The 26,137-nt window shown below is 41.2% G+C and overlaps 1 protein-coding gene across 4 annotated transcripts in view; it reads right to left on the bottom strand.

The window, feature by feature from the left end:
* LOC125901705 (partitioning defective 3 homolog) overlaps nt 1-26,137 on the bottom strand; it is a 288,080-nt gene that overhangs the window by 14,104 nt on the left and 247,839 nt on the right. For all 4 annotated transcript variants that reach the window (XM_049597558.1, XM_049597562.1, XM_049597559.1 and 1 more), the window contains one exon: nt 2,679-2,802. In XM_049597558.1, the coding sequence (XP_049453515.1) occupies nt 2,679-2,802 (124 nt within the window). The remainder of the gene's footprint in view (nt 1-2,678; nt 2,803-26,137) is intronic.

Raw genomic sequence — 26,137 nt, 5'->3', positions numbered from 1 at the left:
TTGAAGCACTGAATATCAAAAACTTTCACATGCCAAATATTAGAACTGAACTGCTCGTTCAGATCTGCACACTTGTTTACTTTCTTCTTTGATCAGGCATCTTTTGATTTAAATCAACATTTTGACAATTTTGGAGTGTTTTTTTATTTTGGAAAACTTCCTCTGAAGCTGCTTGCACTTAGACACCATTTAACATTTGAAGAATTTGGTTTTGTAGAAACAAATGTATACTCCTCAAACTAAGGTGTCATTTTGCATCAGCACCAAACCTCAGGTATCTTATCAGCACGAGTAGAGTAGTTTTTTTTTTTGTTTTAAATGTTTGTCCTGGGTTAAACAGCCCCTAAAGGATGTTGCAATCGCAACAGTTAATGCAGATTCTCTGTGAATTCTGTATGACTTTGCAATCTAAGCCAATCACTGCAATTTTACCACATATTTGAGTACATTAAAAGGAACAGCTGATTGTCTGCAATCAGATGTTGCTGCCTCCCACAATTATTATTCTTTGGGAAACACTAAATGCTCATAATGATAGGCTCCGATTTGAGACAGCATCACAGCTGTTTTTGCAATTTTCTTTGGCCCTACAAATTTATTGCACTACAACGTGGATCACATTTTTTTTAAAATTTCTTTCTTTTTTTTTTTTTTTTTTTAAGAAAAGTTACCATGACAACAGGCATTCAAAACAAGCCAGCGAAATCCTGAAGCGGACTGGTTAAAAATTGCTTTGGATGAACCAGAATAAAAAAATACAAAACTTGGTAGGTGGATATGACATCACTGACATCACCGGTGAGAAAAGTACAGTCAGAAACACAAATGTAGAAATTTCTGTTAAAAAACAAAAAGTATGGTTCTAACTTCAGCAAATAATAATGAGTTTATTGTTTTTAGGGCTCCACTACAAAGAGGAGGCTGAGTGATAAAACTGATTTTCAGGGATTTCCACCATTTCATGTGACATATTAATTTGATAAAGAACCCTACAATGCTCAAAAGCTCTCTCCGGAAGCTAGGGGAATCCCTAAGTTTTAGAGTGTGGGTTACCTATTACTGAGCTTTCATGGGAAAATGAGACTTGCGACAATAACAAATGCCCTGCAGTTGATGTAAACAAACATAATGCTGCAGTATTGTTGAGCTTTTTAATTGAGAGCACACTCGGTTGTTTTGAGACAAAGGAAGAAGTGACCTGCGCTCTTCTTTCCCACACTGTCCTGCTTTTGCCGTACAATGGCAGCTGGAATGTGCGCCAGTCTGTCGAGCCCATTAAATGGCACCACTCTGGTTAATGCTGCTGAATGCAAAACATTACTATACATTTTTATTGGATATACCAGCTAGGGAAAAAAAAGGCCAGAGCACAGGTGATTTGATTCGTGAGCTCTCACTTTATCATTTCATTTCAATTATAAATCATAGGACCAAATTCTCCCATTGCACACCAAAGCTACAGTGGGAAACTGTAGTGTAGACACCAGCAGTAAAAAGAGTTCATACAGAAATATACAAAAAGACAACTGTGTGTGCAAAATGACCTTGTATAGAGAAACAACCAACAAGGAAGATTCAAATCATTATTGTAAAGGACTTCATTTACAACACAACTAGTGCCTAGTTTGGGACAGCACACATTTGTGCTACTTATCACCATAGCATATGTCAACCACAACAATATGCATTGTGATATAATGTGTTTGTTGTGGAATCAACAAAAATGTGTGCTGTTCCAAGCTACATAAAGGAATGTGGTGAAAATGACTCATCCAGTGTGTAAAACAATAATATCATACACATTACACAGAGAGGCTACTTATTAGAAAAATGTAGTAAAATCCTATCTTCAAGATTTAAAATTCACTATAGCTATATTCATACAATCATAATTTGTTATTCAAAACAATGTAAAACCAAGTACGCTTGAGCTGCGGTGCAAGGAGGCAGGGAGGACTAAAATAAATACTAAAAATATGACAAGCGATTTCATCACCCCAAAAAACTTTGAAGGCATTCAGGTTTTGTTCGCTTATTATTACTCCTGGTTGCTTCAGAATGCACTAATTATCCCTCTTCTTAGCCAGTGAAGCTTTGAATAAGATAAATGCTCGTTAAAATATACACAACCCTACCGTGAAACTGCAAAAAGGCACAGTTAAAACAAAGGGTTTACAGATGACACCCCTGAACACAGAAACAATGTGAAGACAAACCCATGTCCATGAGGTGGTGGGCAGGCGGTGTGGATGACTGACAGACAGAAACAACGACGATGGATGAGGTGGGTGGGGTTAGTGATGGTTGCGTCAGGAGGTGTGCAAACTCCTGCATGCAGGTGGTTGAACATTTGAGGGTGAGGGGTGTTAGCGTTAGCACAATTAGCCAGGAGGGCCCATGAAGGTTAATGGTAATCCTAGTGGGAACAGGGTGATATCATCAGTCTTGTTCATGGCTGGTAGTGGGGTTAGTGGTGGTTAGCACCATACTCCAGTTAGCCACCGGTTCTGTTTGGTGCTAACACTGTTAGCATTCTCCTCAGGCTAGTATTGGAAGTTACATGTGCAGTCTTGGTCTGGTAGAGGTCGTTTCTTGACATTAACAGTCTTACAGTCTAGCCATCTTCTCCGGGTGGCAGAGGATTGGAATTACAGGCTCCCGTCATTTCAGACACTCACCCAGGGCTGCTCGAAGCTGTAGGTCCTCCTGCGGTCGTCGGGGTCGTCAGGGATGGTCTGGGCCTGCTGGAACTCCTGCCTCAGCCTCTGTATCCGGTCATGGTTGCTAGGGGCTAGCCGGTTACTGGGGAGAGAGAAAGAGGGGGGAAAGATTGATGAGTGTGAGAGGTCCATTGTGAACAAGTGACCTGGTTCCATCAGCGCAGTTGGAAATGGCCTGCAGGATGAAGTTTTTTAAAGTCCAACGTGCTTTGTCTATGAATTGATCAAATGCACTGTTGACACTGGAAAACAACCCAGATATGTTAAAGCCAGATAAAACGTGATAAGTAAGGGCAGAGCCAAGAGCGGGCTTACAGCAGAGCCAACAGCAATATGAATCAAACTAATGTGCCTCTGATGTATTATTCATCACAGTGAACAAAGACTAGTGGTGAACGGTGAGCAGTACCACAACACGCACCCCACCTCTCCCGCAGCCCTCCCAGCCTCATATCATTCAACTACTGCGCTGCTATTGTCTACTGCAGCCCTGCGGTGCCTACATCAAACAATGCTGCCTTCAGTGTAACTCTCATGGTACACTGAACAAACTCACTGTAGCTGGTCACTCACAACTCTCTGCTGATCAACTGTAGCTATATTAGATGACACAGAGTCTAACATGTTTAGTGATTAAAGAACTATTAAACTAAGCCCAAGATAAGTGAAGAAGTCACATTGACAGTTGGGTTTTTTCTGTGTCTCAAACAGTTTCGGATGTTCAAATGATAAAAACTGCACATGAAACTTGGGTGTTCAAGTAAATCAGAGCTCCTGCAGATGAACAGAAATCTCTTGTCATATCAGTAATTGTTGGATTTGCAACTGGACACACAGGTATATTTGTAATCTCTTCCTGTCGCTTATTGTCTTATATTTAAGTATGTAGAACCGCTTTATGCTTCAAACTTAACTGAATCTGGGCATGTAACTGACTTGAATTTGAAAGGAGGTTTTGACCAACATCATACGTTAAATGTTTCCATTGCTGACACCCAGCTTAGTATTGGTTTCTTTTGTTACTTTAAGGGACCATCAGCAAAGTTTTTCACTAACAGAGAAGTTCCAGCCCGACCCTGAGCTCTCAAACGGAGAGAAAAATAGGACATACGTATAAAGGACAAGACAGGTCGGTGTTAAATATATACAGCCTCCTACAGAGGAAAGTAATTAACACATTTTCCCTGTCAAACAGTGTGTGTGAATAGAAGTGCCAGGGTTGGTGAATAAAAGACCAGCGGGGGAACGGTGACTCTGAGCTCGACTTTTCAACTTTCTAACTCCGCCAGGAAATTCCTGAATCTTTCTTATCTCTAAAACTCAAAAGGTCAAACCTGAAACTCTTTCCAGCCCCAGAGCTCTGCTTACATAGAAAAACTTTAAGGTCAGCATAAGAAATCTTTATTGTGTTTGATGAGGGATTTGATTTAAACACAGACAGAAAAATACAGATATTACAAGACAGGATGTGCATGTGGGGAAAAAAAACAAAACAAAACAAAACAAAAAAAAATCTGGAACAAATCCCACCCATATTGACTACAGGTCATAACAGTTACTGCACAGTTCAAACAAGATTAAAATATCAACTAATCTTCATGAAGACAAAGTATGACTTCATCTAGGCACAACATTACTGCAATTGCAGCCCAGATTCATTTAATCCACTGCACAACTACCAGATAATGTGGTCTATAATGTTATATCCTAAAATACAGCAGCACCACCAACTTAGCCGGCTATTAACTCCAGACGCACACAATGGAAAAGCCAGAGCCAGTCAGCCTTGTAAAAGACCAGGAACCTGTCATATGTGATCCTGCTAATCTCCATGATATATAACACAGCCACTTGGCCTCTTTAGAAAAACAGCTGACCTGATACACGTTACATGTGTGACCCTCTGGCTAAGGGTCAAGGCCCCAAAGCCAACTTCAACAGAAAGGCTCATGTCTGATGTGTTTAACCTGTAAACAGATGTGTGTAACGCTAGAAGAAAAACAAAACAGAATCATGACAATCTGGTAGTTTGTCATGGATCAGAGTGTGAAGAAGCAGTCTGAATCTAAGTCCAGTGTTTGTCAGTTAAAAGATATTCCCTCTCCTGAGAGAGCCACTCAACCCTGTAATCAAAAGTATATCATCATTAAGGCCAATCTATAGACCCGTCCTATATACTAGAATTCTGCCCGAGAGACTGGAGAGAGGAGAAACTCAAATAAAAGGGATCAAAGATCTCCAATCGTCTAGTCTGACAAAACACTGTAAATCAATCAAAGAAAGAGCAACACTGTAATACAACTGCACTGCCAAAAAACCCCAGAGACAGGGAGGAACAGCAGGCTGAGATTTAGTCTGAGATGAGCTTCATCCTCTGGACATGCTCACTCAATATCTGGCACTGCTGTATGGGGCTGAAAGGTCACTGTGTGGCTTTGTTGAGTGGAGTGTCTCTGGAACTCAATAACAGGACTGTGGCTTGCTGACTGGGCTGCCAGCAAAGCTGTTTACGCTGAGATGCACCCTGCCTTTCATGGTCGGGCGTGCCCCCTGAAAAGCTGTCTGTCTCGGTTTTAAGCCCGGGAAAGAGGGAGCTTTGAGAAGATGTAATGTCTGCATTGTGGGCAGGCTTTGACTTCAGAACCGCACTGCTTCACTATGTTCATATGAGCATGGGGAAACGGAGGAGGCTGCAAAAAAAAAAAAAGAAAAAAAGAAAAAAAAGGGAAGCTTGGAGAATAAGATCAAGGCAATCAAAGGAACATTCCAGATTATCACAATTTGGGTCACTTGTCTTTGCTTTGAACCAAGAAGTGTTTGTTAATGTTAAGTATACTTGGAAGTTCAGTTTGGTCAATAATTTGACCCATTTTTGCCTTTGTTTTCTCTTCCATATAAAGTTTGGGTATCTGAACGGTTTTCTTAAAACGTTTGATTATCTGGCAGCATGTTCTTTCAGCACTGTTGGACTTGTTTTTAGTGATGACCTCTGCCATTAATTTGTGAGAACAACATTACCATTTCTGGTAGGACTGATAGACAGAAGTACGAATTCAAGACCTAGGGATGCGATCGGGAATTACCCTTTGAACCTGGAAAGGAGTTTGCTTTTGTAGGGTTTTAGAAATCCTCATTGTTGCCAGACTTCGATCTCAGCACCACAAATTCCCAATATGTTCAAAAGACGCATAGCATAACACACAGGTTTAAAAGAAACAAAGCTGTGAGAGCGAGATTGGAGCAATTAAAGACAGCCAGGAAGTTCTTGCTTCATTTGGCATGGAAGAGGAAGAGGTCCAAATTGGACCCAACTCCAAACTAACAGGATTTATCAGATCTGTGCTGTCACTTCAAAATCCCCTGTGACACTGACGCTACTTCCACGGATCCCAATCAAAGCATGCCAACAGACAGGGGGAAGGCTTCTACAGGGCGATGTACAGTAAGTGACAGAGGCAGCTGATGGACAGAGTACTAATCCCGTGGATTATAAATGAATGGCCTCATTCACACAGGCTGCTCTTCCCATGCCTATATGAGCATCGTTCAGATGAACCACCAACTGTACATGGCCATAAATTTAAGAGCCTTCCACTCATTTAGAGGATTTGGGGACTTTTAGGGGATCAACGTGCCCTTGAAACGACCTAGAAGCTGAGGGTGTCTGCATAGTTTTGGGCAGTAAAAAAGAAACAGCTGGATCCGACCCCACTAGCCACCAGCTGGCCCACAAAGTCCCTTCTGAGCGCATACAGCAACGCAAAGTGCCGAGCCCTAAACGGTGGAGAGATTCAAGTGGATCTTGTGTCTGTTTTGTGACGAGGGCCCTCTTGGCGAGTGGATACAAGTGGGGTGACCTTGAGGACACAAGAGCAGCATTGTTGGTTCACACTTCAAAGTCTCAGATGAAAGCATCACCCCAAGCATGAAGCATACATACAGCACTGTGTGAAAGACTATTAACAAAGCCAGCCAAGACATTTCTTAAATCTTATCAAAGTCTATTATATCATTAAATCAAAGGGCATCTTATGAACAGTTGTTGATTTATGCAAAAAAAAAAAAAAAAAAAAAAAAATCACACCTCGCTCTTAATAATACATGGATTGTATTTGAAGATAGCCTATCTATTTCATTTGCCAATAATCCTTATTTCGTAATAATCAACTTTTTTAATTAAAAGCCACCGTCTTAATTAAACATTTAATTAAGCATGGGTAGTCATGGGATTCCCATCTCGAATGTGACTGTTGTACTGACTAGCTCGCCAGCCTGTTAAATAAACATTTACTGATGTACCGATACACATTGTAAGAAAATGGCGCATGTCGTGAATACGTGTCCCCCCTGAACGCAGCAGCTGTGGCGGTTAGTTTCTGTAATCTTATCAGATGGGGGAACTAGGCCCTACATCCTCTGACAAAGAGAGAGCAGCTGGTGGAGCCTTTCTCTGCTGTGAAAAATGAACTGAGATGCTGAAGATGATAATCCAGGTCTATTGATCGAAGGCTCACAGACAGCTAGGAGGGAGACTGATGCCCTTGCTAACCGGAGCTAGCGGCTAACGCTCCATCTGTGAGCTGTTGTATGGCAGAGTCCCTGTTATCTGCTGCAGCAAAGCCGCAAAGATCGGCCTGCCTCCACAAGCAGTCACACACTAATCTGGGATGGATGTTGCTGCCACTTGTTCGAAACAGATGAATGCTAGAGAGATCTTTATTTGGAACATTTTGCACGAACATCCTTGGGCTAATGAAGTGATAGTGTATATTTCAAAACAGACTGCAGTGTAATATTCATGACATCCAGTGAGAGATGGTCTGTTGATGTATGGTGCAAAACTAAATTGCCAGCATACTGTCTCATAAAGGACACAGTACAGTAGACCTCCCATTCCCAAAATGTATGTGTACATTTGCATTAAAGCACACAACTATTAACCATAGAAACAACCTTCACCTGAACAGAGAAGGCGTAGTTTGTTTAATAATTTCTGTTCAACTGAAGATGAAGTCCATTTTACACCTTTAATGTTCTCTGTATTACAATTTAATAGCTAATATATATTTGTTTAATAGTTTTAGCATTGCTGCAGTCGTCTGTTTCCAAAAGGCTTGTGTTGTATTTTAGGAATGGTGTCTTTTTTGTGGCAAATTTTATTTGTAGAGCTTCAGAGAGGAGACAAAGTTTACTGTTTAAAATGTAATATTTTGTATAATAAGCTATGCTATGACAAGTGTTGTTTCACCATTAAAACTGTATAATTGGTGTCTAATAAGCTGATGTGGGCCAGGCGGTTGCATATTAATTAGAAAAAAACTAAACCAAAAAAGGACACTAAAAGCAGCTGGTTTGCTTTTAATATCCAGCTCTCTCTCACTCTGATGATGCTACATAATTTCTAAGATGCTAGTTGATACATACTGTGTATAAATGAGTTGCTAAAAAAAGAACAAGCATTTTGAAATGATCTTTCTCAAACACATAAAGGTTAAAGAAGGATTAGCTCAGATGCTTGACTACTCACAGCCTCACTGGTGTGCGTTGACGCAGTGAGAGAGATTAGAGGGGCCAAGAGGCCACTGTGTCTGTTGTGTCTGAGGCCATTTAGGCTCTTATTAACCCGATCTTGCTTTTACTCTGGATTACAGGCTTAACCCTGAAACACGTACAGAGCCAAATTGATCTGCAGAAACATGGCAATTAGATGCCAATCGATACAATATCTCCACACTTAGCAACTCATTATCAAATCCCAGGCATTTGCCCCGTCATGTCGATTGACTAAGTAAGAATAAAGCAGGACTGCGAGTTGATAAACTGCACAAACAAATTAGTTAGTATGCAAAGGAAGATAAACAGCCAGGCAGAATTTCCCATTCTATGTAAGAGCCTGTGTTGACAGGGAAGTTAAGAGGCTAATGAATCTAGCTAACACGTTCTGTAACCCAGGCCGAATCAGACACCATCTGCACGTTTGCGGCCCAGCTCGGATCAAACCGCTCTCTTCTCGGAGGGCACAGCACTGGCGTGGCGCCGACATGCAGCGCCAAGCTTAGTGGCTGAGTGTGCATTTGTGTGTGTGTGTGTGTGTGTGTGTGTGTGTATTCATCAGGAGAGAAATATGGCACTTTGGTTGAGTTGGTGAAATGCTGCCGTAGGAGGAGCAGTCACAAGGCAGCGTTAAAAACAAGCGCAGGTCTGCAGAGAAATGTAGGTGGATTTAAATAAACATTATAAATTGACATTAGTCATGGTCCAAGGTAATGTGTGATGAGTCACTGGAAATTAGTTTCTGCTTGTTCAACAGTGGATATAAAACTTGACATCCTGCCTTTTTTCATGACTGCTAAGGTTTACTGAAAACAGTCATATTTTGGCTTCCTTCTTCAACACTCTAAGGAGTTTAAGTATAAAATCATCAGCATTTTTGAAACACTGCCTAATAGCCTTGATGCATTTTATCCCTTAAGGGACATACATTGTTTTGAGAGGAACAATACATTTGTTTTCCTCAATCCAACAGTAAGCCACTTTGCAGAAAATGATTAATTCCGTGCAGCGCATGAACCCTCACACAGATCCCGTCCTGCAACTTACAGTAGCATTCATTCTGAGCCTTAGCAATCCCACAGGGTGTCAACACTTGTGCAAAGCAGACAGTAAACATTGGAATCCATCGACGGAACGGATTGAATTTAATTGGTTTTCAGTTTTATAGGGCATCTCTATTTTTCCAGGGACACTGCTGGTCAGAAATGTCAGAGATGGTAATGTAATATTTGACTGATATTAATGCATGCACACATAAACACTCGCACGTTTAAAGCAAGATGGGTAACTGGTCTTCGATTTCGAGCCATGGCGCCACTGGAGGCAATAATGGTGTGGCACACAGCGATGTGCCTCCTTTTAATTCATGGGACAATTTCATGCTTGCACACATCAGCATATCGATGCTGGCCAGCTCGATTACAAGCAAATAAATTGGACTGCGTTCCTTATATCTGTAATCCTGCCCTACTTTTAACGAAGGTGGGGAGCATGTGGGCCATTTAAGTTTCATTACTCAAATCCCCATCAGATTGTGTAGTGGAGCCACATTTGAATATGTCACTGTAATATCTGCGGGGGCATTTTACATGTGGTTTAACAGAAGCTCCAATCCCATTGCCTCACAGATGCTTACAATACGTTTGTTCTAATGTATTCTGAGATTGAACTTCACATTAGGATTAAAGTGAGGAGAGATTGTGTTGGATTTAATCTCATGGATGCCTTTAGATGAATGTACTATGGAATCAGATGTAATGTAAAACAACAGTGTACCACTCCTCTCAGTTGTATAGACAATCTAAAAATCTATTACTGTGACTCAACATGTTTTGTCAGAGCTGACTATGCAACTGCACTGACTCATGACATGTTGTTTTGGTAACATGGTTAGCCATGGAACCAGCATTTGAGAGCTAATAGTAGTTTGTTGGTGCTTTTCTGATAAATGCCCTCTTACAGTCATTCAGTGAGAGTAATACCTGTGTTCTCTAAGCAGTCTGACTTTACCATAGGTTTGCAATACAACATTACAAGATGTAACAGTGGATGGTTGGGCGTAGGGACGGCATGATATCAGATTTTCACTGCAAATATCGCAGCTAAAGGAATTCACGATAATGATATTGTCTGTTGTTTGTTGTGCTAAGCCAGTCCAGCTGTTTGGGCATGTTGGTGCACGTCTGTGTCCCACTAGCTGGCTCCTTATCGCCGCTTTGCACTGCACTCATATGGCGGTTACCGCTGACACTGGGATGGCAGTGTCTTGGACGTATAGTGCACGCCCTTTGGTTTCCCCATGGTTAACACTGTTAGCTCTGTCAGCACTGTTGCCATTGCGTACCGCTGCTCATGGAGTTAGCACCATTAGCTGCTAGCCACTGGCTCACCCACCTCCATGCTGACAGTGTCCAGACTGGATTATTTACACGATATTATCATATGTGTTTTAATAACATGATTTCTATTTTCTCCTTTAAATATTGTGGATATCGTCAATACCGGAATATTAGGACACCCCTGGTGGGAAGAACAAAGTGTCTGACTGACAATGGACAATGCAATGTGCATCCTATGGTCCTATGGTCAATCAACATTGGATTCTATTAACAATGATGCCAATGTTTTCCTATGGCAGCATGGATCACATAGGCCAATTTAGAAGCAATGGAGGGCTATTTTGAAGGTAAGTGATCTGGAGTTTTATTGCTATTATTGCTACATTTATTTTTACCTCAGAGCAACATGGCAACCTATCTATATCATACCTTTCTTCTGTAGCTATCTGCTCTTCTTTGTTTGAATATTCTATATTATGTAAGACATCCCTTTTCTTTATAAACCTTTACCTTGTCTCACCCACTAAGTTGCAGTTCTGTCCTCCTTCCTTACATTGAGATGCTAAATAAGTAAACGGATATCTGATCTTACCCGCGTTAACACTGGCTCAAGATCTAAGATGTCATCACAGTTGTTGTGCTTTGATGTAGCGGTGACAAAACAGTGTCTAATCTCATCTATCACTGACAGATGATGATCTCCTCTCCGTCAGGAAGCATAATAAAGGCGAGCAGCTAAAGCAGGACGGCTCAAGCATACAGAAAACAGCGCAAATGTTGATGTGCTACATACACACTCATCAGATTCTTTGTTGCTCTTTCAGCTTTCAGTTCACGTCCGTGTCAGTCCCTCTCTCTATTCATCTCACACACAGATATGAATACACACACACACACACACACACACACACACACATACACACTTGCTCTGTCTCTATCTCACCTTGCTCCATTGCTCTCTCCCCTTCACGCTGACACTGACTTGAGGGTTAACAGCAGATGACATCCATCACACCACACCATTCAATCAGTCAATGGACAGATCTGTGCTGTCAGATAAGCCACTTATTGTAATATATCTCAGCTTCAAAATGCAGTTATTATCCCACCAATCATAACTAATGCTTACAAGCTACTAGTTTTTGTGACTCTCAGCTCATCACCATGATTCAGCACATTCAGTCACCTGGGGAAACTGTAACCAGGCAACAAGGTTTGGATATGGGTCTTCTGAGTTAATGGCTTTACCACAGCCAGCACTGCACCCGACTAATTATTCTTTTCTGTGTCAACATGGCTGTAAAGTAGGCTCTTCTTGCCCATTAACTTGTAGTGGTGCTTTAACAACACTGTAGAGAAGCAAAATCTAGTTTCAACCTGCCTGTGTTTTCCTACAGGTTGTGCAAATTACTGGCAGAGTTTGAGGACGCAAAGTGTGAGATGAAAGTGCGAGGGGAAGAGGAGAGGGTTTTAAAACCAGCAGGGTGAGTGTGCCGTCTTATCAGCGGTGGATTAGGGAGGCATTAAAGAGTCCAACTTTCTTTTTTACATTTTTATGAGGTCTCAGCTAAACTAAACATTGATAACAAGGCCTGACTTTTTCATACTCATGAATAAAGTTCAGTGTGAATCAGGAAATATATTTGCACAACTTCTTTGGCTCTTGTCTTCTCATGCTGGCAGAACGTCACAGAGCTTCACTGTAAGATTCTCTCATTGTTTTAACATTTGAAGAAAGAATGTAGTCTTAAAATATTAGCAGTGTTTTTTGTCAGGATGCAAGGGACCTAAGTGGTCACTTTAATGTCAGTGTGAACTTTGAACATCATACGGTTCCCTAAAACATCCCTTAAGTCGCTGAATTTTGCCAGTTGTTCAATGACTAAATGACAGAAACACCATAGAGGAACTGCAGAGGTGTGACAAATACATTATTTTTTTTCAGTTTACAGAGACAGTGCTCAGGGGCGTCGGTAGCGTAGTGGATAGTGCCGGCTCTCAAGTGTACAGAGGCGATACCTCGCTGTAGCGGTCGCAGGTTCAACTCCGGCTTGCAACCATTTGCTGCATGTCAACCCCCGCTCTCTCACCCCATTTCACTCTGTCCTGTACATTAAAGGCAAAAAGCCCCCCCCCAAATAATATTTAAAAAAAAAAAAAATGACAGTGCTCAAAAATACATATATTTCCTATTACTTGTAGTGCAATTTATTATTCTATTGTTTTGGTGTGAGTTGCCGAGTGTTGAAGATATCCGTCATAAAGATGTCTGCCTTCTCTCCAGTATAATGGAACTATGTGGAGCTCAGCTTCTGCTAATGCCAAAAAATATATTTGAAAAACTAAACAGGAAATCCCTTTTCAGAAATCATGAACCGGTTACTCAAGATAATCTACAGACCTAGTTTGCTAAAAAGAAAATAGATCCTGCATGAAAGTGCTCACAGCAAGGTCAGTGGATTATTTTGAGAACATTCCTGGAAAGAGACATTGCTGTTGAGTTTTTCAGATGTAGTTTTTGGTGCTTTAAGCTCTATAAGCTGGGTGGCATCTAGTTTTATCATATTCAAGAGAAGTCAAACATCTGTATAGCCGAAATCTCATACACTTGGCAACTCACACCAAACAATGTAGATTAATAAACAGCACTACAGCTAAGGAGAAAAATGATTTTAGGGTGAATTGCCCCTTTAAAATTAGGCACTTAGAACACTAAGCAACCTTAAAAATCATAGACAATTGGGGTGAAACTGTGTGTTGGTAGGTGTAGAATTGGCATGGTAAAGGAGCCATCCACCACTAAAGGTGCCTCCACACTGGTGGGTGGAACAAGATGGTATAATGCAAACCTGTGTCATGCCAAGCAGGAGACCCTCAATACTGGCACTAAATAGAATTTTCAAAAGATGAGTCAGATCTGGTTTGAAACAGACCCAAGACCCTAAGACCCTATTTAAAATGCAGTCAACCCAAACAGATCCACAAAGCAACAGAAAAAGATCATACTGGAATTCAATTAGACGGAACCAAGAGGAAATGTGAAGACCTATACTCTGAAGGACAATGGTAGACGTTGCAGTGACAAGGGCTGCAGGGCAGAGGGAACTGAGCATTTGAGATAGGAAGAATACATGGGAAAAATAACTGTAATGACTAATAATGACTTTGAAGCTACTGGATGCATGAAATCCGAGAAGTTTGAAAGACTAAAAAAAAAAAATAACCCAGATTTATCTTAGTATGTATCAAAGACTGAATTACACAATGCAGCCTACATTAGCTCGCTGCCACAATGATCTGTACATTAGGAAGCGGACAGTCTGAGTGCGACATTATTCACAGCAACCAGAGAAAGGATTCATCTCTTCTATGACAGAAGAATGGATCACCCTTTAAAGGCAGAAAAAGGAAATGAGGGACGAGACAGAGAAAGGAAGAGTGAGATAGCAGTCATTTGGGCTGCGGCTCAGGCGATTGTAGCTGAAGGAAATAAGTAGAGCGAGGCTAAATTAGAATTCCAATGCCAGTTTTGGTGAGAAAGGTAAGGGTTTGAGCGATGCATATCTCCAACGCCGGCTGATCATTTTGGTGTGGCGCGGTCTGGGGAGGAAAGAGAGCCGGAAGAAACGAAGGGGAGGGGAGAGAGAATGACACTGAGGGAGAAAAAGGAAATCGAATTGGAGCAGTCTAATTTCTGGGGAAGGCATCATGGTCCAGCTCATATGGCGCTCTCTCTTTCTCTCTGTCATGGCGACTGGGGGGTGACGGATGGACGGCTCACTTGTAATGGTTCCAATTTTCAGAGAGCTGTATAATACTGGCCGACGGAAGCATCAGTAGCATCTGATAAATCATAATCTAAGTCAAATTAGGATCCATTATCATCAGGAGGCAGGGGGCCCTTTTCCCTCTGTTTCGGGGCTGCATCGGAGGAAAATGAGACTAGAGGCATCTTGTGACAGCAGGCAATTTTGTGAGAGAAAGAGTGAGTATCTGATGTATGATTGCCATGGTAATGCATGTCCTAGATGCCAGGGAGACTGCTCAGACAGAGGCTGGTATTTGGCAAATCCATGATCACAACATGAGCCCATTCTCATATGCACTTAAACCATCCATATCACTACATTTTATAAATAAGAGCTCCTCACATTAAATTCTATACATGTTTTTGTCAAAAAACAAGAAGAAAACATTTAGATTTATTCTGCTATTTTAAGTTTGGCAGTCAAGTTCGCCTATTTTTAAGAGGATATTTACATCTATGTTTCAAGTTGGTACACAGACTGCATACTTGTTAAGATTTGTTTGTTTTAGTTTTGACAAATAGGGAATAAATTACTACGTCTATTCTTATCTCTGAAACATTTCAGTTACCAAATCATCCCATGTACAATAGCTGAAAACAGCCAAAAATGTGTTTTTCCAAATAATTCCTCTTGGGAATGGAGCTAAAGTGCAGCATTGGTTCAGCAAGCATTCATTAAAAACTGGGACTCTACACTGGCTTCATGAAATATTCACTATACAGTAGATTTCGGAGGCAAGGACATGTTTTCCAGACCACCGAAACAAATGTGATTTTGTGCAGAAATACAAAGAAAAACACCAAAATTACATTTCTCTTTCGTGAGCACCTGAAGCTCTAAAGCTGCTTCTCTAAAAATAAGATGGTAACACAACACACAGATGCCTCGGATTCGTTTTTTTGTTAAATCATTTTAAAAGGCTAAGCAGAACCTTCTCTGTGGCTGAGACCTTGAGCTTTTAACACGCCGCAATAAATGTTAGAGATGCAATGGCATTCAGGCCGAAAACAGCCCTGCGTTAAAAGGTTCCCGGTGAGACATAATATCCAATCCAGTAAGTCTGTGTTTGAGAAACAGAATATGTGTCTGAAAGCTTATCAGACACCAAAACAGTACGCACTGGTTTATCATACTGTGAGACAGGATTTTACAACTTGTCAGTTCAACTTTTTTGTTGAACCACCTTCTGTTTTTCCCCCTCTTATTCAAAAAAGCTGTGAACGCTGCCTTAGTATCAGTACAGTTTATATTTATGATGTAAGTCTAGTTATTTCTGCAACAAAGCACAATTAACCACAATGAGATTGACAATAACAACAATTTGCATGAGTGTTACTGAATGGTCCTCTAACATCATTACCGCCCCTCACACATGCAGATATGTGGTTAACACATTCTTCTCTGGGGACGAGCTGTGGATGTATAAATATTCTCACTAAGTCAAAGCTCACTGAGCGGACCCAAGGAGCCACAGGATATGCAGAGCTCAAATGCAGTGCCTTGGAAGCTTGAGAGGCAAGGTGGAACCAAAGCTACAGTGATTTTCTTTTTCATTCAGTGATTACCTTTGAGCTTGAAGGTCAACAGACCAGTTAATCAGCTTATATAACCACCTGTAGGCTGGTATGTTCACCTGCAAGAGGCGTCTAAGCTGCATTTTCTTTCCCTGATAGTAACAGTGCTGGTCTTTGCTTTTTTATTTTTCGCTTAATTAGAAAACTGTCGATACTGGACTCCACATATTGTGGTTTGGCTCAACCACAAAGATTATTTATGCTTCCTCAGCAGCTCAGCTCCTCAGAAATATATGTAGAAATAATAACACTCCAAACATTAACTTCTGGTTAACCTCTCCTGGCGAAACAGATGCTAGAGCTGTTTAACTTCACATCTGTTCGCAGAAATCTCCAGAGTCCCACAGTCATCATAAAGGAAATCCCGGGTACCTCCCTGTCCTCCACCAACAGATCCCACAGAACCAGCTGCAGCTGAGAGCGCCACCAGGCACTGCAGACGCACATAAAGACTTTCCTGCTTCTCCTCCAGACAAACGTTTCAAAGGGGCCCAGCCATGAAACACCCATAGCATCAGCAGGGTACAGGCGCTTCCTCTTTCTTGCTTTCCCCCCCTTTGACTCAATCCCTCCCCCCTCCACCTCTTCCTGGCTTTCAACTCGATGCAGCCTGAACTCCCAGTTGTGCTGACCACTGGGACTGTTCACAGGTGGAAATTCAGTAGGGTTTGGTGAGTCAGGGGGGAAATTAATTCTGGAAGTAAACTGAAGAAAGGGTGGCAAAGTGGAACAGCTCACGATTTGTCACCATTTGTCTTCTGTGAGTGTGCATGGGTTGGGTAGTGTGGTTGCTTCAGTAAACTGCAGAGCATGGAGACTTTATGCCAAATGCCTGCAATAATGTTGCTGCTGTTTCAAGTCTTTAACTGCTGCAGAACCACAAAAAGCTATCTGGATTTTGAACCAAACACCTAAAGACTACAAAATAACACAAGCTGACGATCAGTCGCAACACTGTTCTTGACATACACACAAAGAGTATTATTTGGACCCAGAAGAGATTGTCTAATGAATTCTAGGCACAAGTTACCCTGGAAATCCAGAGTTCTCGCGAGAGCACAATTTGAATTTGCTCAGCGACTTACTCTGGCAATCAGTAATGATACTCATTACCCATGCCGTTGGAGCCGGGCTGCACCAATCACATCGGTGTATCTGATATAGGCGGGCCAGAGGCGAGCTAAACAGATGACGACAGCGCTGCGACGACGAAGTCCGGAATCAGTCAGTAAACATTGCAAGATGGCTACGGATGAACACCAGTTGTTTGAAATGGCTTCGGCCACTACAGTGACCGAGTTAGACTTGGCTTTTTCTCTAAAAGAGGAACAGAAGACGGCGCTCGAGTCTTTCCTTTACAAGAAGGACGTTTTTGCTGTTTTGCTGACCGGATACGGCAAGAGTCTAATCTACCAGTTAGCTCCGCTGGTAGTGCTCTGGATACGTCACCCCGTGTATTGTTCTGATTGGTTGGAGTGTTATCCAATTGCATGCAGTGATATTTTCAAATGCATGCTTGGTGCTGCCCCTCGAGTTGGGCCATTTTCATTACTCATGGCCAGACCCTAAATCTTTCTAGATTTGGGTCTGGATTTCCAGGCTAGGCACAAGTACACAATTTTACAAACATGACACAATCAAACATGGCCTTCAGGAATGTTACTAGAGCTGCAAAGATAAGGGGATTTATCGGTTCATCAACCAACTGGTCAACAGAAAATTAAGTGGCAACTATTTTGGGAATCAATCAATCATCTTTAAAGCAAAAACAGTAATCATTTAGTGGTTCCAGCTTATCAAATTTGAAGATTTATTGCTTTTCTTTGTCATTTATGACTAAAAACTTCACATCTTTGGGTTTTGGACTGTTGATTGAATAAAAGAAGCAAGAACACAGAGCTCATTAAGGCGTGGGAAATTATATCAACCATTTTCACATTCTCTATAAAAAGCAATTGAGAAAATAATCGGCCTATTAGTTATTAATGATAATTCTAATCAGAAATAATCTTTAGTCGCATCTCGCAATGATACTCTTTAATTTTGCCCAACCTTTATCTGGTCACACCTATATAGGCCTGCTCGCTTTCTAAGAATATGATCATTGGAAATACAGCGACACAGACACCATTTCTCTCCTCTAACCGATGAAAGTCAAACTGCCTGGTAAATCTAGCCCATATGATAGAGCAATAAAAGGCCACAGTGCATTCTATTGTGGATAGGTGATACAGTGAATCCCCTGGAGCGGCTGACTGGAGGATCCCCCACCCTGCCCACCATCCCCACCCTCCCCACCCAGGCTACTGTCTGCTTCCTGGCAGACAATGCTCCCAGACTCCTGTCAAAACATCTCCTAACTAGGTAGCAGTGGCTACAGCCGTCCCTTGACGGAGGGCTGACTGCGCTGAGGCTGTGTGGAGGTCTACATGGGTTTTTGTGTGTGTGTGTCTGGACTCTAACAGTGAACACAGACAGTCTGCTTGAAGGGTTGACAGGGTGACTACACTGAGGCTGTGTGCTTGTGTTTACATATATTTGTGTATATGAATTGATGCTTTTTTATTTTTCCCTGCACACCTGCATGTGTAGATGACATTACATATTTTTTATTTACTATTGCAGTTGGTTAATTATTTCATTTATTAGATGTTAAGATAATCTAATTTTTTACCGTTGTACATTATTAGAAATGTAACACTATTAGGTTTTGGACTGTTAGATGAACAAAACAAGCAACTGATGAAAAATTTCAACTCATAAAATAAGAGTAGTTTGTACAGTGATTGATGTGCTAGGATGCGGGTTTTGATTTCTTGAATAAACCCTACCACGGGTTCAGAACTTACTAACTAAAAATGGGGAGCCAGAGCAGCAAGTTTCAGCTGAGCTGCAAAAAAAGTTTTGGAACTGCAACAGGAAATAAATTGTAAGTTGAGTCCTACAAAGTGCAGTAAACAGAAGATGGACTAAAAGGGGCATTTTTCTACACACCTGTCACTGCATGATGGAAAGACATAAAAAAAGACATTTTAATACATTGTAATTTTAGCCAAATGTTTGAAAAATTCTTTGAAGACCCACAGAGATCCCCTGCTCTACCTGACGCAATAGAGAGACACACATGCACCAGCATGAAAGGCACACGAGTGCAGCCCATCAAAGAGCCCCCATGGAAAACTCAAAGGGTGTCACAGTGTTTTTGGCAGATACCCGTCACACGGTTCTCCACGGTTCAAATCTCTCTGGGGGGCTGGATGCTGTCTAGAGAACGCTGTCAAGATCCCTAGATGGGAGCTCTCTTTGAAAGGATGGAGGGGAAGGGATAAGGTTGAGGGTGGCAGATAAAGAATTGAGGAAGAAAGACAGGGAAAGAAGGAAGGATGAGGCCAAGTGTGAAGGAAGGGTGATGGTGGAGGCAGAGGGAAGGGGGAACAAAGGATGTGGAGACATGATAAGACGTGTGACACAGAGAGAAAACAAACTGTCAAACAGCTCTCTTGCATACATATTTAATTTTCCTATATGGTCTGTCTATTCTTAAAACAGAGTGACTTAATAGCTCTAAAAGGGTATGTTGTTTGGGAAGTAAAGACTAACTGCCTCAGAGTAATACATTTTACATTATGCATTTCTGATTTTCTCCTCAACCTTATGCTAAAGGCAGAAAATATTGACGACAAAGACACGGACTGACGTGTAACATTCTGGGTTTGATTCCAGGATGTTGCTAAGATAAGGCAGAAAATATCAATGAGTAAAACTGATGGCAATACCACAGGAAACTGGATTTCAATGGTGTTGAGAAGCTCAAAATAACAAAGGGAAAAAAAATCAAGGGAAACCTGGATGAGAGCAGATGAGAGGGTATGTAATGCTGAGGCATTCTAGCCAGATGGGTTACAAATTAAAGAAGCCTCAAGACAAGTTTCAATGCTCCTTGGAATGAATTCTCCAAGTCTCTGGAAATCTATTAGAGGGAAGAACGACACTGATACAAAAGATACTTGTTCACTTAGTGCGTTGATGATGGTGATGGAGTTACCTAGCCTGGCGTGGTCAGACTAATTCTGAATATCTAGGTGTTATCAAAAGACACTAAGCAAAATACAGCCTTACACAACTGGATAGACTTACAATCAGTCACAGGAATGAAACGTGACGTAGCACTAAGTGACACATGAGGTTCAGTCCATTAGGGAAAAAAATGGTAGAAAACTTGATCAAATTACAGCTAAACAGTACACTAAAATGTGTTTCTGAAAACTTTTAAGGTGGGAAATATGTAATGCAGTAGCAGAATCTTGACTTGTCTTTGATCAGTGCTGCCTAGTTTGATCTGCAGTACGTGCGCCAGGTGCATTGCGCTGGATGGAACTCTATCATTCATCATTCATCATCCTATCAAACCTGCCCACTTTTAGATAAATGGTAGTGATTGGGCTGCCTAGGATCTGACCAGGTGGAAATCTTTTTGAAACATGAGCTTTCAGCGTTGTCTGGTTCCCACGCTAGGAGATACCATCCTCACTCGAAAAATTTCAGTATTGAGATGGGCGATCATGAAAACTCTAACAAATGATTCCTGCTCCATCAAAGACTCTGCAATCGTTATGCACTCATTTACTCAGGTGTTTCCTTTAATTCCTCTTGATCTGCCTATATCTGCTTTAATTCTACCCTACATATAATATGAGGACACGTGGCCGACATAAAATGTTGCAGCTGGCTCAGAATGTGTTTTGAGCAGATTCACTTGACTCTGAATCTATTTGTGACTGAATCATCCAAGATGCACTTTGCTTCAAAAGTTTGAAAAGGGCCTGAAAGTAGGTGTTGAATTATTCAGATGGTGGACATCGCCTTTCTGGAATGAAAAGCGCTGAGGAGATATGGCGTCTTTCTGATTCTGAATATATAATTCTGATCATTTTTCATTTAAGCAGGAGCTGCTGGAGAGAGGTTATGGGAGATAGTGGCAAGTCAAGGGATGGATGAAAGGAGCACTGAAGGATAGGAGGGAAATATTTATAGATTAGGGCAGACAGTAAGGAGGAGAGAAGCGATAAGACTGAATGAAGGCACAAAAGGGTCGAGCGAGGGCCCTCTGAAAAGACTTCAAAGAGATCGGCGTGGATGGAGGATGATGAGGAGGAGGTGAAGGGACGGTGTATGGGGAGGTGGGAGGCAGGGATCCAGACTATGCCAGCTTAATTTGAAAATCTTTTTCTTACCATTAAAAACATTTTTAGCCAGCTTAGTGTGGACATAGTCTATGTCATGGCGCTGTGGAAAAGACTGAGCCCCCGGCGTTGCAGGAACTGAATGAGGGAGAAGGCAGGCGAGGGTGCAGGCTACGTTCTGGCATGAAGTGAATTAATCCCTGGAGGTCCTCCAGCCAGCTGCTGACACAGGCTGGTTTTATAGCGAGCCAGGGGGCCATAAATAAGGCATTATGGGTATGGGGGGATGTGCTGGGCTTAAGTGTGCCACTTTAAAAGGCCCTTTCGCCATTAGTTGTGTGTCCAAGCTGTTTGAAGTGATAGACTGATGTGTGCGCGCTTGTGTGTGGTGCGGCGACCTCACTGTGGCAGCGCTGTATTTCAAGTGGCCGGGCAAGACACAAGTCAGGAGCCCGAAGGGATCTGATCGTCTCAAGATCATGATTCCCCTCTTCCCTGTCTGTTGTGCTGTTAATCATGTTGTAAGAGCTGGTGTATGATGGCGGCCATCTCATCATGGAACAAAGCTCTTCAATCACTTGCAATATATTTAACATTGTATTGTAGAGGCTTGGGTTGTTGAATTGATTAGATACTTTATCCTTCATTTAATAGTCTCTTACATTTTCATATCTGCTAGAGTTTCACAAATTAGACTTGAAATATATTGTATTCTGCATTTCCCTCTCTCCCATCAGCCTCTCATATTTGTTCTGATGCCTCCCTCACTTTGTATCCCAGGGACATTTGTACTGCTACTGCACATGACAGGACAGAAACTGTCTGTTGTAAGTGAACTACCATTCATTGTTATGTTAGATAACAATGAATAAACAATGACTGCATATTTATTCCATATGTTTACTTTGTGCTTTGATTTTATGTGGTACCATACAGCATAAATGTTTTATATATATATATATCATTTTTAGCCATGACCAGCAGCTCTCTAGGGGCTCTACGTGTTGGACGGTCAACAAAAAATTTCCAACCCTTTAGACTGCCACAGTTTTTGTCCTTGGAGGCTACAATTTAGCTTTAAGGTCAAGTTTGTGTGTATGAAAGTGTGTGTTTGTGTCCATGCCAAGTGGCTAAAAATAAAACAGGGGAGGGGGCAATAGCAAGAGTGGTCTAGAAAGAAAAGGCACATAACCTCTGAATGGATTCACACACGTGCAAGATTTTGCAGAAAGACTGGTTGTGGGCCCTCGGACAGCTGATTAAGTGTTTATGCCAGTGGGGGGTGAATTCATAAGTCATGAACCAGTTACGTAGGGAGTCATCACTGGACTAGTGACTAGTGTTTGTGAGGTTGTGTGTGCATGAATGCATGAACACGTGGATGCATACGTGGACATGGTCTCAGCTATTGCAAATTCAGGCTTGTTTTAAATATTTATACATCATATACATATTTAAATTGCATTAGTGTAATGTGTTTAATATTCCTATATGTATGTGAGAATTCCTCTTTAGAAACAATAAAGCTGAAGTAGTTAACTTTCTACGGCACACACCATTTACTAAAAGTGGAGTTTCTAATAAAGTTTACTTACGCAGGAAAGAACTTTACTCAGCAAAAATTCAGCCCTTCAAGAACCCACTGAAACATGATCATATAGTAACTCACATTCACATGTGGGTGTATCTGACAGCTGAGCTACACTGAAGTATTAGTGCCCTGCTTGAAGGCACCTTGCCACAAGTTTCCTTTTCTTCAGAGAGGGTATAGAACAAAAACAAAACAGACAAACAGACTAAAAAAACCTAAAGAACAAAAACCAAACAAAAAAAACTTTCAGCACTTGTTTTTTTTTTTTTTTTTTTGCATAACGGACTACCTTACAAGAAAACTATTAGCAGTTCATTGACTTTCATAGGAAAATTCAGTCAAATACTGTTTGGTATTTGTCATTTCCATGAAGTGTATTGGCCATGAATGCTTCGCCGACACAGGATCACAGTAGTATTTGCAAATACATGGTTTGTTTTGAAGGTTTTTTAGGGATGACTGGAGTCTGCCACGAAGGACAAGGCTAGGAGCATCAATTGCTACAAAGTATCATGAATGTACAAGTCAGTTTAATATACTTTAAAGTTGATAACTTTGTCCCTCAATTATCTGCATTGTCTACGTGCTATACTCCATCCTTCAGGTTCTCCAACCAAGAGAAACAAACCACTTGGAATTATTTGCAAATTATACTGTGTGATCCAGATCTGGTTTGCAGGAAGCGAACCGCGTGTAATACACTAAAAAGTAAACTATCTATTAACATTTAAATACCACTTGTCATACCTTCTTCAGTGAGTGTGCGATCGCTGGGTTGTCAAGGTCCACGGAGCGTGAAAATCCACAAAATTTGACAGGATACAAGGGTTAGTTAATTCCAACATGTGTTCTTTAAAATCTAGACTGACACAAATGCCCCCTTAAAATAACTCAGGGAACATGACAGGGATAATAGACTTTATGTCTTTGGATTAGTGTTGGTGGGACATTCACAGCCAAATCTACTGTTTTTGGAGGGATTAGCACACAAAATCTGGATGTAACACATATGGCATTAAATGTTAATGCTCGGAAATACCTGCTAAAAATGCATAAGCTTCATTTTTGTTGAGGATTACTTGTCACTTAATGATACTATGCGAGCTGTAAGTAAGAGACCTATAATTGGACATGTGAGTGAGCGAGAGGAAAATGTGTCTCAGTAGGTAGAAATGCCAGTAACACATTCTGGTTCAAAATATGGAAATCACAGCAGGCGCTCATTTGTCAGTTCATTTGCAGCATTTTAGCTTTTGGCTTTTCAGTCTTTTCTTTATTTGGTAGACGCTGACAAAAAATGTTTTTGAGTTTCTGAATAACTTTACATTTGAGTTCTTTAACAAAACAACTCACTGTCACTTTGGAAAATACTTTTTTTAAACAATGAAACGCTGACTATCAGGGTCAAAAACAATTCAAGAAAAGAATGACTTACAGAAGTATTTCACTGCTGGAAAAAATGATCTTTTCATAAAACTGGGCTGTCTATTCAATAGAAAGATACAAAACTTTTAAAACTGGTTCTACATGACCAGAGACAACAGAAGAAAAGGAAAGTGGCATTTGGATTTTGCTCAAGAAGCAGAAGACCTACAACTACCAGCCTGAACTGAGCTGCACCAGACCAATAAATGCTCCCACTGTAGGGTGATGTAATGCAAGTTGCCCATCTGAAAACAATATGGCAGTCGACTGGCATCAAACCATCTCATGTAACAGTTTAACAGTAAGTAAACTGGCAACACAGTAACAGAATCTCTGTTCCTATTCCTCCTGATCAGCGCTGCTGTTCAATGGTTCAATAGTTTAATGGTTTGATTCCGTTTTTCTAGCCCGTTTTTGCATTATAGGAAACAGCACAGTGCCCACTTCCTGCTCACTAATTCTCATATTACATCCAAACACTGCACCAAAATACGTTCCTTAAAACATTTCAGGCAAAAAATGGGCAATTCAGTACCAAAATCTTGGTTGATATTTTAACCGTACTGTCTAGTTTTACTGTTTGATTAGAGTTAAGTCTGATGCAGGCATACAAAAAATACGGAGGTACAATGTATAGATTGAGGAAGAGCGAATCTGAGCAGAGAGATGAGCAGGGAGATCCGGGCGTTGGTAAGATTGAGGGAGTTTACCACAGTTCATTTACACAAACTACCCACATTGTTATGATACAAAGCTGGTTGAAAATCAAAAGTATCCCTTTAAGATATGAGTGCAAGGCCAGTATAAACATCAACATCACAAAAACCTTCAATCTACATTGTAAAAATCATACCCATATTTCCCTGACAATAACAAACTACTCCTGTGGCGGGAGACTGATTATAGAGGACAGAATGTAATCCTGGAAACTCAATTTCCTTAAACAGCACAACTGTCGAGTCAAACAGTGATGAAAAAGGCAATTGAGAGAGAGAAAGAGATGGTTTCCGTGCGTGTGGTTGTCATCACTGCTTCCTGAATTCGGCTATGGAAATCAGATCCGCAGGGAGGGGAAGGTCAGGGCAGCCCTCCACAACCTCAGTGCACTGAGAGTGGGCTTCGCTGCCACTGGAGAGCCCCTCGAGGGACAGATCGTTTACCCTCATCCACACATGCATATTTATGTATAGAGAGAACTATACAGGCCAGCAGATATGTTTTCCTTTCATCTCTTTTTTGTAAATAACATCCAAAAATTCACTTGTTGAAGCTTCACAAATACGAGAACTTGCTACTTTACTCTGTTTTAATCGATTGTAAATTGGATACTTTTGGGTTTTGGACTGTTAGCTAGACAAAACAAGGGATTTGAAGATGTCATGTTGAACTGTGATTAAGATATTCATTAGCTGCAACCTTCTTTGCATCCTACTGACATGCCCTTGAGTAAGACACTGGACCTCCACTCCTCCTATAATTTATTCAGCATAAAGAGCACATATGGATAAAACCTTTAACATCCCATGATCCAAGCGACAGACAAGACAAAGCAGAGGAAAATCCCTTCTTGATGCAGTGATCTCCTGTCATTAGGACACGCTCGCAGACAGCCGCATGCTGACAGTGAGTGATGAACAGCGGATGGCAAAATCGCCAATCAATACAAATCTACATAACGTACTTCGAATACGCTGTCAATACAGCATCAGACGTGTGACCTAACTGCAGCACCATTTCATAATCTCACCCAATCATGGCGTGTCGCTGAGGTCACGCTGATCTATGCTGTCTAATGAAAAATAAAATAAAAAATCATACGGACTTCTTTAACTGCAGATGCGGGGGTCCTTGATGTGATTGGTTCAATTGATTGGCTGGTAAGCGCAGTGAGTAAGAGAGTGAGTGCGGTGCCGTGTTGCCGTGACATAAATCAAGTGTTAAAA

This window comes from Epinephelus fuscoguttatus, linkage group LG15, assembly GCF_011397635.1.
Source record: "Epinephelus fuscoguttatus linkage group LG15, E.fuscoguttatus.final_Chr_v1".
Lineage (NCBI taxonomy): Eukaryota > Metazoa > Chordata > Actinopteri > Perciformes > Serranidae > Epinephelus > Epinephelus fuscoguttatus.
This window is presented reverse-complemented; position numbering and strand designations above follow the sequence as displayed.